Source organism: Peromyscus californicus, unplaced genomic scaffold (assembly GCF_007827085.1).
Source record: "Peromyscus californicus insignis strain IS unplaced genomic scaffold, ASM782708v3 Scaffold_22__1_contigs__length_63687245, whole genome shotgun sequence".
NCBI classification, from domain to species: Eukaryota; Metazoa; Chordata; class Mammalia; order Rodentia; family Cricetidae; genus Peromyscus; species Peromyscus californicus.
The window spans coordinates 14321220-14338589 of record NW_026294525.1 but is presented as its reverse complement, the minus strand read 5'-3'; the positions used below and the strand labels follow the sequence as shown (position 1 = coordinate 14338589).

The 17370-nt window shown below is 39.9% G+C and overlaps 1 protein-coding gene across 18 annotated transcripts in view; it reads right to left on the bottom strand.

Annotated features, from left to right (window-relative positions):
- Syne1 (spectrin repeat containing nuclear envelope protein 1) overlaps nucleotides 1-17370 on the bottom strand; it is a 477641-nt gene that overhangs the window by 406638 nt on the left and 53633 nt on the right. The window contains exon 1 of one of the 18 annotated variants that reach the window (XM_052750939.1): nucleotides 6861-6915. The exons of the other annotated variants lie outside the window; for them this stretch is intronic. Within the exon in view, the coding sequence (XP_052606899.1) occupies nucleotides 6861-6900 (40 nt within the window). The 5' untranslated portion in view covers nucleotides 6901-6915. Of the gene's footprint in view, nucleotides 1-6860; nucleotides 6916-17370 lie in introns of those variants that run through there. 18 annotated transcript variants of the gene reach the window in all.

Sequence of the window (17370 nt, the reverse complement as noted above, 5' to 3'; positions counted from 1 at the left end):
CCACTGAGTCCCAGGACCCTATGCCACTTCTTCCTGCAGGGACTTCCCTGACAGATGGCATCAACTATTACTAGTGGATATTTTGGGCCCCAGCCCAATGACATGCATGAGTAGGCATATTTGCAATGTACTTGAGTTTATATTTTAATAGTATAAATCTATCATCTAGTTAGAACCTCTGTGGCTGGTATAATGTTGCAGAGAGTCATCACCACCATTATCTAATTTAAACATTGTAACAACTCAGTGAGGCAATGTCGACGCCTGCCTATCCCAATCGATCACCCACTGGTAACTAGGAGGAAATGGCACTCCTTACATCTGAGCTTTTTCCTCCTAAACTCTGAGTAAAAGAACATGGTAAAGACACCATGAGGACAAGTGAGCCCTCACTAGCTCCAGTCCATCAGCATACTTTAGGATACTGAGGCTTGCAAGGTAAACCAACTTTGCCGGAGGTGGCACCCGTGACACCAAATGACAAACCATATGCATTTGTCTACCACCCAAACCTGGGCCTTCAATCACTTCGTTACACTCTCGTGTACAAATTGCCCAGAGTAGTTTCCAAAATATTTTCACATAAAACATCTGAGCCAGCAATAGACAAATCCGACTCTGTCCTAAGCCGAGAGATGAGGTGCTCCAGTGTCCAAAACAGTGTCTCAGTAAGTGCCTAAGTCAAGTGAAATCCTTCTAGTACTTTGTCCCCATCACCCACATGAGAAATGATTTGAACTCAGCTGAGTGGTAGATTTGACTGCTTATCTAGGCCAGATATAGTCCACCATCTTTCCACGCTACAAAGAGTGCCCTGCCCAGTGACACTTTGACCTCCTCTCTCTACTCCTCTCCCTTTTTCCATCCTGATTCTCAGTCTCTCATTGCTGCCCCGGGCCCCTCAACAGGAAACAGAATGTGACCAGATGTTCTCAGAAGTTGGCTCACGTAGGAACCCGCAGTGTTATTTCCCTTCCACACATATCCACCTTTGCAGCTGCCTTGTAACCCTGTGAATCTATGGAAACAGTGTTTGGAGAGAAGGTTCGGGGGATGTGCTCTCAGTCACAACAACTTTAGGGGTATGAGGGAAGCAGGAGTAGGTGGAGAGAGATGCCAAACTGAGATGCAATTTTAGCTCTGAAGTGAGGGTAGTCTTGAGTAATGTTCTCAGTAGATGCAAGAAACAGAGATGTTCCAACTATTGATCAGCTGCAGGACACGGGCTGGCCCTTGGGAGGGGATAGATTCCTTAGAGGTTGAGGGTGAGTTCTGAAGAAAGACTAATCTGGTAGCCTCAGCAAGACAGAGAATGAGTGGTTCTGCACTGAAGGACACAACCCAGCCTGTACCACGGGACACCAGCTCTGTTAGCTCCAGTGTTAGTCATTAAGTGTAAAAGACAGAGAGGAAGGCAGCTCTCATTTGTTGCATGTCACATTAGAGACATTACACTCAGAGGGAATCAAACGTTGTCCCCAGGTATGCTTGACACCCAGAGCCAAGCCCTTTGTCCCCATGAGACACTGCCCCTTCCATTTATTTCAAAGTGAACGATGTGTCTAGGGCCCTCTTTGTGTGTCTTGGAGCCAAGCGGATGTGAACATATTGGGTGGTGCAAGAAAAAGGAGAAGACTACACTTACCAGTCAGGAGGCTGCCAGTTAGATCAAGCTGTCCGAATCATCCAAACACATTAGCTTATTTACTACTTAGAATCTTTTCTTACTGATTTATACACTTCCTAAGTTGACCCAGCCATGCCTGCTGTACCTTTCCACACTCCGAGCCAGTCAGTGCACCCTTCTGACTTCTCCCACCACAAAACACCAGCAGCTGCCCTCTCCCTGACCTCCACACTGCCACCCATCCATGTTTGGGGTTTCTATGCAAGAGATGCCAATCTCACAGCTTATAAATGTAATCACCCAGGAGAAATAAAAATGGAGGACTTGCCAAGGAGTGACAGGTAGGTAGAATATGAACCAAAAATGTGCTTTTTCAAATTGTGTGTAGGCGTGCATGCGTGTGTGTGTGTGTGTGTGTGTGTGTGTGTGTGTGTGTGTGTGTGTACGTGCGCACGCACGCGTGCACGTTGTCTTAAACCGTTACTTTTCAAATCACCTGAGTATGGGTAATGAGTAGAAGATAGTTATCCAAGAAGATGGAATTCCATGGTTGCAGATGGGAGGTAAGAGAAGGAAGCAATAGAATAAGAAATCACAGAAAGGGGTGATTAGCAGAACAGTCATTCCTTAACAAAGAAATTGAACTGTACTTTTTGTTATGAGACTTGATTGTACTTTTCATTATGGTCTTTGTGTCTATGTTATTCCTTTTGCCAAAGCATCAGAGTGCTTTTAAAAATCATATCCTTATATTCTCATCCCGACCCCAGTATTTTAATACTATTGAGTTTAGAAGGCACATTATTTCACAGAAATTCTAAATGATTAGAACCAAAGAAATCTTAACTGAAATTCTGCAAGAAATAAACTCACATCACCTGATAAATGTGTGACTAAGACTGTAAAATATGATCAAAGTACCCAGTATACTGGATGAAATTTTCAGAGACTAAAAAAATTAAAAGACTGTAAAAATTTGGCATATTTTTTGTGTAGCCAATCAGCATATTCCAAATTTTAACCAGTTCATAAGTAGATGGTGCATTTTATTTAAAAACCATAAACCTACTGCCAGGCGGCTGTGGCACATGCTTTTAATCCAAGCACTCAGGAGGCAGAGGCAGGCAGATCTCTGTGAGTTTGAGGCCAGCCTGTTCTACAGAGCAAGATCTAGGACAGGTACCAAAACTACACAGAGAAACCCTGTCTCAAAAAAAAAAAAACCAAAAAAAAAAAAAAAAACCCCATAAACCTGCAGCAGGAGCAGGCTTGTACTAGTAGCCTGTATCAGAGCAGCAGAGGACTAGTGTGCCCATGTTTGTTTTCCAGTTAGAGGAACTGACTCAGCTACCTTTTTATGTACTATGAACTAGCACTGAACAGTTTCTTGTGATGCCACAGATCCTGGCTTCAGGACTGTTCCAATGCACCCAGATCCAGGCCCACTCCAGCTGAGGCAGACTTTCATGGACTCAGTCAAAGACTTACCCTCATACTAGGACAGGTGCTGTGGACTCACAGTTCAGAATACTTTCTGTAGACCCCATTGTCAGGTTCACCACAGTGGACAATAGCTCTGGCCCATCTCAGTAGTACAAGAAAGTCCCTGGGTACCCACGTAACAGATCTGAATATTCCATGATCCAACCACCAGTCCATCCTGCTTTAAGACACCAGACACCTACTTTAAGACACCTTTAGCTGGTTTGCCTACAATCCATGGAAAGAATGACTGGTGGGTGAACGGTTTTGTCTGCAAAGACTGGAATAGATGCCAATCACGTCAAATTCTCAGGCACCAAGAGAAACCCAGAAGGTTCACAAATAATCATATGACACCATTGAAGGAGCAAAATTAAGCAATAGTAATCGACTTTAAATGCATGGAGATATATGAACTGCCTGACAAAGAATTCAAGGTATTTTTAAGGAAGAGATAAGAACTTTCCTAGCTGAGAGAGTTCATCACTTCTAGGTCTACCTTAAAGAAATGGTAAATGAGTTATTCAAATAGAAATTGAAAGATTCCTGTAGCATGAAGATATGAATAAGAAATTCACTGTAAAGCTAACGGTATAAGCAAATTTGGAACAATCAGTACTGTGATGGCCATGTGAACAACCTTTAAGTACAGCAAAAGCTAAAATCAAAAGTATTTAAGATAACTATGAGTAATAAAAATAATGTGATGATGGTTAAATAAAAGATGAAAATTGTGACATCAATAAGAAAACAGGGGAGAAGTAAAAGCATATTTTTAATACAGTCAAAGGTACAACTTTAGGATGTTTCATATAAATCTCATGTTACCCATGAAAGAAAAGATACATAGAATTTTTTTGTATACAAAATATAAAGGTAAAAAGCAAGCCTGTCATAAAAAACAATCATAAACTCACAAGAGACAGAAGATAGAAAGAAGAGAAAGGGGGCTGCAAGGCAGTCAGAAAACAATGAAGTGGGAGAAATAAGTCTTATTTACCAGTAACTTTAAACATATATAGGTTAACTAATTAAAATACATAGAATTCTGGGGACAGAATTAAAAGAGTCTACACCAGAATAATTTAATGGCACACACAGGCTGTAAGTGAAGGGGTAGATTAACAGATTCCAAGGAAATTGTAAATAAAAAAGATCAAAGGTTACTATATATGTATCAAACAACATACATTTTAAGTCAGAAATGTCACATATTATATAAAGACAAATAGTCATTAATTAATAGGCTATAACATAGCGTGTGTGCCTCAACATTGGAGTGCTTAAATATGTACAACAAATACTAACAAAAATGAAAGTTGGCATAGATTACAGTACAATAATAGTAGCAGAATTCAATACTTCACTTTCAGCAATAGACAGGCCATCATGACAGGAAAGTAAAGAAATGGCAGAGTTGAAGAACACCTTAAACCATAAAAAAACTTTTAAAAAATGCATCAATAACTGATGAGAAAAAAGACCAAAAGTGGATGAATCATACTAATTTCATATTGTCTTGTAAAGTCGTAATATTCAAATTGTATGGTTCTGGAATCAAAACTGGCACAAACAAGGGGCCAAATAGAAAACACGGAGAAAAAAAATTATGTAAAAGGCAGTGAGTTCATCTTTGACAAGGCGCCAAGAGTACACAATGGAGAGGGCATCTCTTTAATAAAAGGTGCTATGAAAACAATGTTTATACATGGAAAAGAATAGATTGATTTGTACCTTAAATTACACACAAAAATCAAATTGAAATGGAACAAGGATTTAAATATTCCAGATACCAAAGCCAGAGAACTACTAGAATAACACATAAGGTAAAAAGCTTCTTGACATTGGTCCGAGCCATAATTTCCTAAGAGGCATTTCCCCATACCAAAAACTAAATGATATTTTATCAAGTGACAAAGCTCCAAAAATTCTTTTCAGCAAAGTAAACAATGCACAGAGTGAAGAGTCAGCCTATGGATGGGGAGAAGACATCCACAAACCATTTATCTGATAAGGGGTTAATATCTAAGATATGCAAGAGATCAAACAACTCCAGAGTAAGAAACACAAAACCTCATGTAAAAGGGGCAATGAACTTGCCCAAATATTTTTCAAAAGAAGACACACAGGTAAAGAACAAAGAGATGAGAAAGATTCAACATCAAATCATTAGAGGATATGAATAAAAACCACAATGAAATGCTGATCTCACATACGGAAGGATGACTGTTACCAAATAACTAAAGAGAAGTGTCAAGAAAGATGTAAAGGAAAGGAAATGGCGGTTTCTTGTGGGTGGAAATATAGCTCGGTGCAGCCATGATGGAGGAGAGTATAGAGGTTCCTCATGAAGTTGATAACCGAATGTCATATGATTGGACAATCTCAGCTCTAAGATACATCCTAAAGTTATGAAATCAGTGCATTAAAAAATGGCATGTTCATGTAGTATTGCTTGTGTTATGCAAGTTTGTAATCAATTTAATTGTCCTCTAATAGATAAGTGGATAGATAAAACATCTATATGGATAATAGATTATTAATAGATAGATGGTAGATAAATACCTAGAAGATAGATAGATTATAGATAAATAATAGATAATAGATGATAGCGATAGATAGATAGATAGATAGATAGATAGATAGATAGATAGATAGATAGATAGAGAAATAGAGACATAGACAGGCAGATAGATGATAGATTCAATATTATTCAGACTTCATAAAAGGTAAACCATCATTTGTGACATTTTGAAAGAAACTGAACAGTGTCATGAAGAGCAAAATAAGTCAAATACAAAAAGGCAAAGACTATATAATTTTACTTATGTTTGGAATCTGAAGAAGCTGAATTCAAAAGGGGCAGAAGGAGGAATACAGGTTATCAAAACTGGGGTTTGAGAAACATGGAGATACGCTGCAGTAAATATCCAAAGGATGAACAAGACCTGCCGATCTACTGCAAAAATGGTGAGCACAGACAGTAATTAATATTAGATGCTTGAAATTGGCAAGAGTAGATTTTAAGTATGTTCAGCACACACACTGTAACTTTGTGAAGTGATGATATATTAATTATGTTGATATTGGTAATCACTGTGTATGTCGATCAAAACATCAAGTTGCATACATCATCTATATACAATTTATTTGACAGTTGAAACTCAATAAACTTGGGAAAAAGAAATCAGGAAAAATGAAGATATAATGAAATAGTTCCATTATATTCACATGAAGACATGAAATATGTCAAAACACTTAAAAGTTAAAGCCATTGTATAAGAAATTAAAAGGAAATAGATCCACAAAGAGACTATGACAATTTTTGTCCTGTGAGTCAGGTTTCAATAGCATCTTTGTTTATCAGTTTAAGGTATTCCTCATCTCTGTCAGAATGGTCAATCTTCATGCACTGGTATCTTAGGTTTTAGACACCATTGAAGAATCATAGAAATTTTTGCAATTCAGGTTTTTATTACACATAGGATTTTTTTTTTTAGTTTTCCAAAGCCATAAATACAATTAATACCATTCACTTCACTTGTATTCATTGGAGGTTCAGATGCAATAATAATAATAATAAATACTCAAACTTTCTGAGTTATTTTCAAGTCTACTCCAAGCATTCTTTATATTTTTTTGTAACTGTGAGTCAAGTTGAAGTAGGAACCATGTACACATACACACACACACACACACACACACACACACACACACACACACACACACGAACAACCATGAGAAACAGTACCTTTGATTGCACCTGGAGTCTTGTAGTATGTTTTTCTCATATTCTGCCTATTTCACTGACTTTTGAAAGTTGTCTCAACTCAATCAGTATCCAAACCAAACACAGTTTTCACTAAGGGAACGTCAGCTTTCTTAGCAGCCCTCTCCCTCAAGGATCTCTATGGCAACCCGTCTGTCTGTGCAGGCATTCTATTCCCTCGTTCCTCAGCCTTACCCCCTGCACACAAACCAAATGCACCACTCCCGTGCCAGCCTTTCTGCCGGAGCTGTTTGCACATCAATTTATGAAAAATGCTTTAGCAGCATTTTCGGAGTAGGAAAAAAAAAAGCCGGTTTCCATTGTATAATTCAGAACTCGGCTGTTTTTGTTATGTTACGCTCTTAGTGTTAATTTGATTATGGCAATCATTCCACAGTTTGTACAAGCATCAGATCACCACACTGTTCACCTTGGAGCACATAGTTTTGTCAATTAAATCCCAACAAAGCTAGAGAAAATAAAACATGAGTAACTTCTAAAGGTTTTATTTGTTTGTTTTGCAATAATCATTTAAATTAAATAAAAACACCCAGAATTCTTACTTTAGAAATATGTTCTCAATTTTAATTTTACACTATGGGAGAAAAAACAACATGACTTTTTTGTCCACCAATATCATAATGTTGTTTAATTGATTTATATTTACACAGATATAATAGGTTTGTTCTTAATTTCTTAAATAAACTTCCTGAATTTTCTACAAATATCTAATATTGACACACACATTAAAAACTACAAGTAACGTATTTATATGCAATTCGAGCGAGTTGGCGGGGTAAAAAATTATTATATATTCAAAAAATATATTAGAGCACTAATAAAGAGGTTTTACATTATTTGAGCATAGAAAGTGTCAGTTAAGAAAAGTCGTATAAGAGGCAAGTGTTTGGAGTGTAAAAGGCTCAAGGGGTATTTAAAAGTTCCCTATAATACTGCCCAAGGCAGTTCAAGATCAGGTCACCAAATAAGACACGTTCACAGAAGTGTTGGTCTTTCTAGGACTCAAATAAAATAATCCCTTGACCTGAAACTTCCATGCAAAACAGGAATCAACCAGAACCTGACGGATGTCTGTTACTCTGATGCCCAAACAAGATGAATCCAATTCATTTTCTTTTCCCACTTACAACGGTGATGCTTTTTGTTATTATCAAGCTTGTAAATGCCCTGGAGTTCTCAAAATAATATATGTTGACTATTACAGTGACTTATAGAAATGCAGCAGCCAGTCTTTGAACAAGCAGATGGAAGCCACACATTTTCTCAGCAGTAGATCTGGGGCTTTGGGAAGGCCACACTCTGACTCAGACTTGTAGTGGTGTCATTTACTGTGAGACTTTAAGAAAGTGAATAGACTCTTCATGCCTCAGTCTACCCATTTGGAAGAGAGATGTGCAAATAACATCCCAAGCCTCACAGAACCACTACAAAGATTTCACTTGATGTTTTAACATTTAATTTTTGAGATTGATGTATATTTTATTTTATTCATGTGGGTCATTTTTCTGCATATAGGTCTGTGCAGCACATGCATGTGATGCTTGTTGGAGGCAGATGAGGGTGTGAGATGTCCTTAGAACTGGAGTACAAATGGTTGTCAGTCACCACGTGCGAGCTAGGAATTGAAGCTGAGTCCTCTACAGGAGCAGAAATGCTCTTAACTACTGAGCTTCTTCTCCAGCCCCTCACCCGGTGTTTTAAAGGAATGCTTTGTTCCATTCTTCACCTTGGTTCTGTTCCTTAGTTGTTGTTATTCCTTGTTATTCTAGACTTCAGTTTATCTAATATCTATCAGTAGAGGAACACAGACCCCTGCTTTCTCAGAACTTGTTAGTGGAATATGCTTGAGCAAAGGCCGGCAAGCTCAGACATCTCTATAGGTCAGGAGAAGCCAGCATCTTTATTTAAGTGGCTTGTTATCCTCTATTTTCTTCATGACACCAAGAATCAGGGCTTCTTGGGAAGTTTTGACATGCTAGCATTCATTACCTGAGCAAATCTGAACCATGATTTATCCTAATAATGTTCAGAGCAAAGAAACTGAGTAATCTCAGAACCACCCGGAAACCTTAAGGGCAATGCACCTCGTCGCACATGCACCCCCAAGGGGGCAGCCTTTGTCCTCTGGAGTAGCCAGTTTACAGGCAGTGAGAAGATGGACTTGGGACTCTTCCATGTTTGCTATCAGGGTTAGTTCATCTTTTCCGCTATGTCTCTCCCCATCTAATGTCAACATCATCAACACCGACTCTTCAACCTTATTATTATTTTCAGCCACACTTGAATTTAATGAAGAACCTTCTCTTAAAGAGACAAAGGATGAGCAACTTGGAAAACACTCTTCTGTTGCTTTACAGTCACACCATCGTCCCAATGAAGACGTGCCTGAGAAACGGAAAGACGATCTGGGAGAGTTTCGCTCCTTTCAGATTTCTCATTCAAACTCCATCTTCGTTTGGTGAGTAGCTACTTAGTGCTAGGGGAGGGCTGTGGGAGTGAACAGTGACATTTAAAAGGACTACTGTCTGGGTGTCATGGGGACTTTCTGGTGGGAAGAGACATAAGGGTGAGGAGAAAAAGGAAGGTACAGAATCTGCAGTCAGCATCTCTGAATGCCTAGTTTTACAAAAGATTTAAAAAGCTCTTTTTTTTCTTCAACAAACAGCAGTACATCTACTTGTGTATGGGGGAGGGCGAGAATTAATCAGTTGGAGCCCATTTCCTCACCAAATTGCCTTCCAACACAGAACACTGAGGTATATTTGCTAATTATAAATTGAGCATCTCTACCCATGACGAAAAGCAGTGAGAAAGAGCTTGGAAAGACCCAGGAGGCTATTGGTTTGTTTTATAATAACCTGCTTTTTCTTCTTAAACTCTAGTGAGCAACCAACCTGTCCTTCCCTTTTATTTTCAGTTTGCTGGGCTTCAAGGGTGCTGTTTCTTTTCAGGGAGAAATAATAGCAACTTCAAGACACTGTTACCATTTAGAAAATAGCAGTAGCAGGGGGGCGGGGCTGAGAGGAGGCACGGGGGAGACAGGAAGATTGGGGAGCAGCAAAATATAGATTCCGAGGCAATTTCTGTCCAACCTACCACCTTTCAAATGACATAAAAGCACCACTAAAGTAGGAGCTTGGCACTGAGTCTCTCAGGTTTATGGTGCTGCCAGATAAGGCTTAGCGGAGTCCTTCAAGGATGTGTGGATGCCAAACAGATGAGAGGCAGGAAGAGAAACCACAAATGAACTTCCAACAAGGTGTCTTTGGAGTATCACTCCACCGTGAACCTCACTAACAATAGTGGCTGCAGAAGGGACTCTCATCACTCAAGTGTATAATCTCAGAGGTCAAAAAAACACTGCCCCAGCTCTGTTTTCTGTGCCTCCCAAGAGAGCATCTTTTATCTTTCCAACACATTATTTGAAACATTGACTTTTAACATTTATTTTTAGAGTATATACCACATTTTGACACATACACTCATATAAAGTGTGAAATGTTGAGTAAAGCCAGGCATTACTTATTTTTTATGTATATTAAGAGGACCTGAAATCTACTCGGAAAAATTTCAGTGCATTAATACATTATTATTAGTATTATTATCATCATTATTATTATTTGGTTTAAGATACGGTTTCTCTGTGTGCCCCCTAGCTGTCCTGGAACTTACTCAGTAGAACAGGCTGGCCTGAAACTCATAGAGTTCCACCTGCCTCTGCTTCCCAAGTGCTGGAGTTAAAGGCATGCACAATCACTGCCCAGCTGCATTAATATGTTATTAGCAATAGTCAACAAACTGAACCTGACTTAGATCTGTAGACCACTCATCATACTGTCCCACATAATTAGAACTTAGCACCCTATGGCCCAAGCTTTCCTGTGTTATCCTCTCCACATGCCCTTGGGAACCACTGTTTTATTTATGCAGAAATTCTATTTGTTCAGAAATTTATGCAACATGTTTCCTATATCTGGTAATTTCATTTGGCATAAAGTTCTTCAGGTTCACCCATGTTGTTGAAAGTAGATGATTTTCTTTTATAAATGCTGAATAATAGTGATATGTGTATATATGTATATATGTCTGTATACATATATGTTTACAATGTCATGATACCCTTATTCATTAAGCCATATGGATGGGGGGTCTGGCATTAACTTTTTTTTTTTTTTTTTTTTCGAGACAGGGTTTCTCTGTGTAGCTTTGCGCCTGTCCTGGAACTCACTTGGTAGCCCAGGCTGGCCTCGAACTCACGGAGATCCGCCTGGCTCTGCCTCCCGAGTGCTGGGATTAAAGGCGTGCACCACCACCGCCCGGCTAACTTTTTAATCATGATATTTAATGAAACACAATTTCTTTTTTCAAAATAGCATAAACTTGAACACCATTTCCTTAACCTATTACTGCTAGAATTTTCATAATCTTAACAGCAAAGAGTTTTATTGGACAAATCTAGCAGATGCTCTGATGTCAGTACCCAGGGGAGATCATTTGAAAGCGTCTATGAACCCTTTCATCTCCATTCTTACTGAAACTCTCTCTACTATCTGCTGAATCGAAGGCAACAGAAAAAAGTTAAGAGGATGAAAGAATGTTTTTTAATGTCATGATGACTTTAGCTCCAAACTCCCGTGTTATCTGAAACGGCAGCTAGTTATTACAGCAGAAAATTGGCATGTATTGATGGTGTTTGTGTGTGTGTGTGTGTGTGTGTATCAAATCCCAAAATTGAAATGTGATTATTAAAGCAAAGAGCGCTTTTTTGGTGCTCTATGAAGGTAAGAGGAGAAGCAAGACTCCCCTCCCCCCACCACACACACCGTGATGATCATCTTAGATCTGAAAGGTGAAATAAGGGGATGACTGTACTACACTTCTTCTACCAAATATTAAAAGACACGGAAATGTATATTTATTCCTTAGCACTTTGTGATAGCAGAGGGAGAACATGCCACGGAACAGAATGGAATGCAGAGTCCAGAGTGACATTTTGGTCTATCTGAACAGGTCAGAAGATCACTAAAGAATGGTTCTGGCATGAGGGTTCAGGTGAGGGTGGAGTGCGGGAGGGTACTGAAAGAGCCAACTGGAAAGGGGGTCATTTCAGGGCCGGGTAGAAACCTGGTAAAAGGAAAACTCCCCAGAATTTACAAGGATGACCCCAGCAAGGACTCCTAGCAAAAGGAGACACATAGCATGAACTGGCCACCTCCTGTGACCAGGCAAGACCTATTGTCTGTTCTGCCTATGGGATAAGGGTTGACACGGAGATTGTGGGAGTGGATAACCAATGGTTGCTCCAGCCTGAGACCCAGGCCAAGAGAGTGAGCCCACCCCTGATGCTGCCTGGGGTGCCAGGACCCAGAGGCTGGATGACCCAGAGACCGAGGATAAAACCTAACACTACTGGAGAAAAAAAAAGTCAATGTAATGATGCCTAATGACATTCTGCTATACTCATAGTTGATGGCTAGCCCAACTGTCATCAGAGAGGTTTCATCCAGCAACTGACAGAAACAGATGCAGAGACCCACAGCCCAACATTAGGTCAAGCTCAGGGAATGCTGCTGAAGAGAGGAAGGAAGAATTGTAGGAGCCAGAGGGGTCAAGGACATCACAAGAAAACCCACAGAACAGAATCAAGTTAACCTGGGCTCATAGGACTCACCAAGACTGAATTGACAACCAGGGAGCCTGCATGGGACTGATCTAGGCACTCTGCATCAGTTGCGTAGCTCCGTCTTTCTGTGGGACTCCTAACAGTGGGAGCAGGGGTTGTCTCAGACTCTTTTAGGAGCATTTGGGATTGTATTTCTCATTGAGGGAAGCCAAGACAGGAGCTCAAGGCAGGAGACTGAAGCAGAGACCAGCAGATGGAAGCTTCTCTCTGGCTTACTTGGCTTGCTTAGCTGCCTTTGGTTATACAGCTGCATCCTACCTGTGCAGGGATGATCGATACTGGGGATGTCACACATATAAAGGCAAATGTATAGGGAAATGTTTACCAAAATAGAAGCTAAAAACTTAAATAAAGTCAATGAGGTAAAACCTTTAAAACCTATTAAAAGAATTTTAAAATTTGTGAAATAAAGCTTGACGTGACTGAAGTTAAAAATAGAGATTGAAGCGGTGAAATATGCATAGCATCACAGGGAATTTTTGAACATAGAGATTTCTGAACACCAAAGAGCTTCTATTTCTAAAATCCAGAACATTGTTGATTCATCAGTGGCTCTCAAAATACCTGGGTCAGCATCATTGGTATCACCAGGAAACTGGTGAGAGAAATCACAGGCACCAAAGCAGCCTTCAGCATCGGATACGCCATCCACACTGAAAAGATTCCCAGGCTGATGAGCTAAAAGGTAGTTGTGTTGGAAAAGTGCATGCTATGCAAGCTTGAGGACCTAAGTTCAAATCCCCAGCACCCATGTGAAAAGCTGGATGTGATGGTGCACACCTGTCATCCTAGTATGTGTAAAGAGGGAGATAGAGACAAGAGGATCATTGATGTTCATTGCCTAGCTAGTCTCCATCTAGTTCAGTGAGAGACCCTGACTCAATACCTAAGAGGGATAGCAACTGAGGAGACCCGACGTCAACTTCTGGTCTCCACATGCTCATGCACATAGATGCATGTTCACCTGCACACACACACACACACACACACACACACACACACACACACACACACACACACACACACAAAGTCACAAGTGAATTTTATGCATAATAAAGTTTGAGGGTCACTTCATGGATTGTATGCAGTAGGAAGTTCTGTGAATTTAGCAGCAGTTATCCAACTTTGACTCTTTCTCCCTCCACTCCTTGGACCTTAGTACCAACTCTTTCTACTTCCTCCTGTAAATTACGAATATTACCAACATCAGCCTCATAATGATATCATTATGGCCCTGGAGTTAATAATTGAAATGCACATGAAACAACAACAAAAAAGCACTTTTAATCATAAAGGTCAGAGACCCTCTTAAAAGCTGTTACTAATAACATAAAAGGCACACTATTGAAAACAATGAATGGCCTTGTACATCTGTAGCAGGAAGATAAAAGTAGGTCAGAATAGTGTTTGATTATGTTGAAATGACTAGGGGGAAAAAGCAAGGTGGGATTATAAAATAAATACACGCAAATCACATGAGGTGTATTCTCAAGTAATTCTGACAATAGAGGTCCACACACTTAGTTCATTCACACTGAGATCTCTTGGGAGAAGACTCTGGAAATGTGAGTTCTTATGCTCATCTAAACTGAGTTAGAATAGGAACCACCTCTCTCTGAGAGCACGCTTGTGTTCACTTGACTTGCATCTGCTGATAAAATATCTTCAAGGAATAGAAAAAGTAGGAGGACACACTATGATGTCATAAACAGGCTCTCATTAAGTGACCTGCGATCCATTGCAATCTTAGCTTGTCATGGAGATGCACTCTTAGTGAGTTTAGTCTAACTAATTACTTGTTGGATTTATACTTGACCGAACAACATGATTTTAAAATCAAAAAACACCAGTCTAGAAATTATCTCACTGTTGTCTAGACCGTCTGAGAGCCTCCCTAAATTCTTCAGTGGGTTGTTGTTAATAAGATCTAAATAAATTATCATAAGTTCAAAGCAAAAGAAATGAAAACCACAATCATATGTCTGTTTTTGCTCCTCTGTTCCACACTGAATAATACAGAAATTAGAGTACTGATACTTTGTGTTCATCGTGTAGATCTGTGATGGTCTAAAACACTTCAAAATATTTTTTGTTATGCTTTCCAACACTCCTCTGAGGCTCTTTCTTCTACCCCTAAGTTTGACTTTCATGTCAACAGCTTACTCAGTCTAGCCTGTCTTTTGAGTCTGATAGACAGGAAGTCACTAGGTCCATGAATAAAACCAGAGGTTGCCAAAGACCAAAGCGGATGGCCAGCTTAGCCCAACTGAAGAGGCCCAACCAGTCTTTATCACTGGAGACTGGACTCAGGGAGGCCATCTTGGGTCTCTGGCTTCATAGTGCTGTGTCATTCCAATCCTTCAGTCAGAATAACCTTGGGGTGGGTGTACTCCACCTGCTCCCACAGGAATTCAGATTTGCTCTAGAAACCTTCAGCAGGAGCAAGTGAAACAATGGACCTCTGCTCCTTCTACAGGCCTACCCAGGGAGTTGTCCAGGAAGGGATAAAAACGTGGCAGAAAGCTTTCTGCGGTCACTCTCCTTGGTGAAAAGAAGAATATGGTAAAATCTGTGCCCACAGCATCATGGAGGATGGCAGTAAAAGGAACGTCTTCCCTGGACCATTTCCTCCAAAGGACCCAAAGGTGGAAGTACTCGTGTGACACTACCACTTTGCTGAGATTCAAGAAGAGGTGGACCAAGGAAGGCATGTCTCCCGTTGGAAAGCAAGAAGGGAAGGACCTTGGCTCAGAGACAAAACTGCTGCCTCAAAACTATTTACCCTGGCTTTATTTTTCATCCAGGCAGAAAATACAGAGATGGTTTCCATTGGGCAACTCTATCTCACTGACCTAAATTCAGTCAATACAATGCTAAACACTATCTTACAGTGTGGTCCTGGGGGTCCTTGCAAACCAAGGGATTGGAAACAGTCCCTTCTGCTTTGGTGATTGTTTTGTTTGTTTGACTGATTGATTTTGTGCTCTGGGGCTGTTTAAAGCCAGAAAACACCACACACACTTCTAGTCTTGCTTAAACAAACAAACAAACAAACAAAACTAACTTTGGCAGTGCGTTCTCCCAGAAAAGCAATAGTCTTCCATTGTACTGGGGTATTCATAAGAAGAAAATCAGGCAACAAAATAAAACATATGATAACCAAAAGAGCTAGAAGATTCTTTAGAGAATGGGACCAAACATCTATATAGACTCTTGGGGTGCCAGCAACCATGAACTCCACATCTGCAATGCTTAGGAGGCATTTCTAGAGGAAGAGTAGAACATGCATACACACACACACACACACACACACACACACACACACACACACACACACACACATACACATATATATATATATTAATCCCACCTGAAAGGAGCAATGTTGGTCAGAGAGCTGGTTCAGCAATTAATGACACTTGCTGCCAAGCCTGATGACATGCCTTCAATCCCAGGACCCACAGGGTAGGAGAAAAACTGACTTCTTCTGTTCTGTAACCTACACACGCATGCCAAGGAATACTCATACCCACGTGTGCAGGCACATGCATGTATACATATACTAAACAAATAAATGAAAAAACACAAAAAGAAGAATGTTTCTTATCTTTTCTTATCATGAGACGCAGACATGTGACTGCTCGGTGAAGCCCATGGCTGTAAAGTGTCCACACAGACAGAGGGAAGAGAGTCTCCAAAACACAACTGGCTTACTCTGGCTGTATTTGAATTGGATCCATTACTGGGAGAGAGGTGGTAGCTTCTCTAGCAGAAGAAATAGTATCATTTTATTGTCCTAAGTTTTCAGAAAGGGTAGCACATAACTAAACTTAGATTTAAATTGTTACCTGCTTTCGGGCAATAAGCAACTCATTTGTTATTTAGAATGGATTTTTAAAAACGGATGATATTAGCCTACTCATCCCCATAGGTTTTCTAACTGTCCTTTCCTAGAGATCATCCTGCCTGTAGGCACAAGAGCTAGACTTTTTCCTTTCACTTTTTCAGCTAAGGGTGGGGTGGGGCAGCTTCCTAACCACACTTGGACTGTCCTTTTGCCTTGAGCCTTTGAGAAGACAAGTAGAAATTATATTTTTATACCACTCCTACCAAATCGAATTACTGAAGGTATTTGACTGATATTCTCTCTCCTTTTCTGTCTGTGTGTAAATACGTTGTTTCATATCTATATATTATTTATTATATATATTAATATATATTATTTATATATACAGATACAAAACAACACACATAGATATAAGATATGTATCATACATATTTATATATGCACATATATATCTATATGTGTGTGCAGGTATTCATCTTGGGAACCCAGGGAGGCCAGAAGTCAACATCTGGTGTCTTCTTCTCTCACGCCAACCTTACTTTGGAGAGCTTTTCTCTATGAACCTGGCACTCACTGATTGGCTGGAGTGGTTCACAACAACCCCACACAGCCTCCTGTCTCTGCTCCAGTGCTGGCATTACAGGCAAGCACCACCTCACCCAGCTTTTTAAGTGAGTGCTGGGGATCTGAATTTAAGTCCTCATGTTTATGCCACAAACACTTTCCCCAGGCCTTGGCAGGTATTTCTATTGTCATGATGTAACACTCAGTATTTCAGGGACATAGCAACCAAGTTGGTGCTTGTTACAAAGTTATGCAAATAGAAACATCTACAAATGAAAATGTGTTTCTGCTTTTGTCCATATCATCCTCAGATCTTCGGTTCTTTTCAGGATCCTTTTTTAAGGATAGCCCGTTAATTGTCACAGAGCTCAATCCTA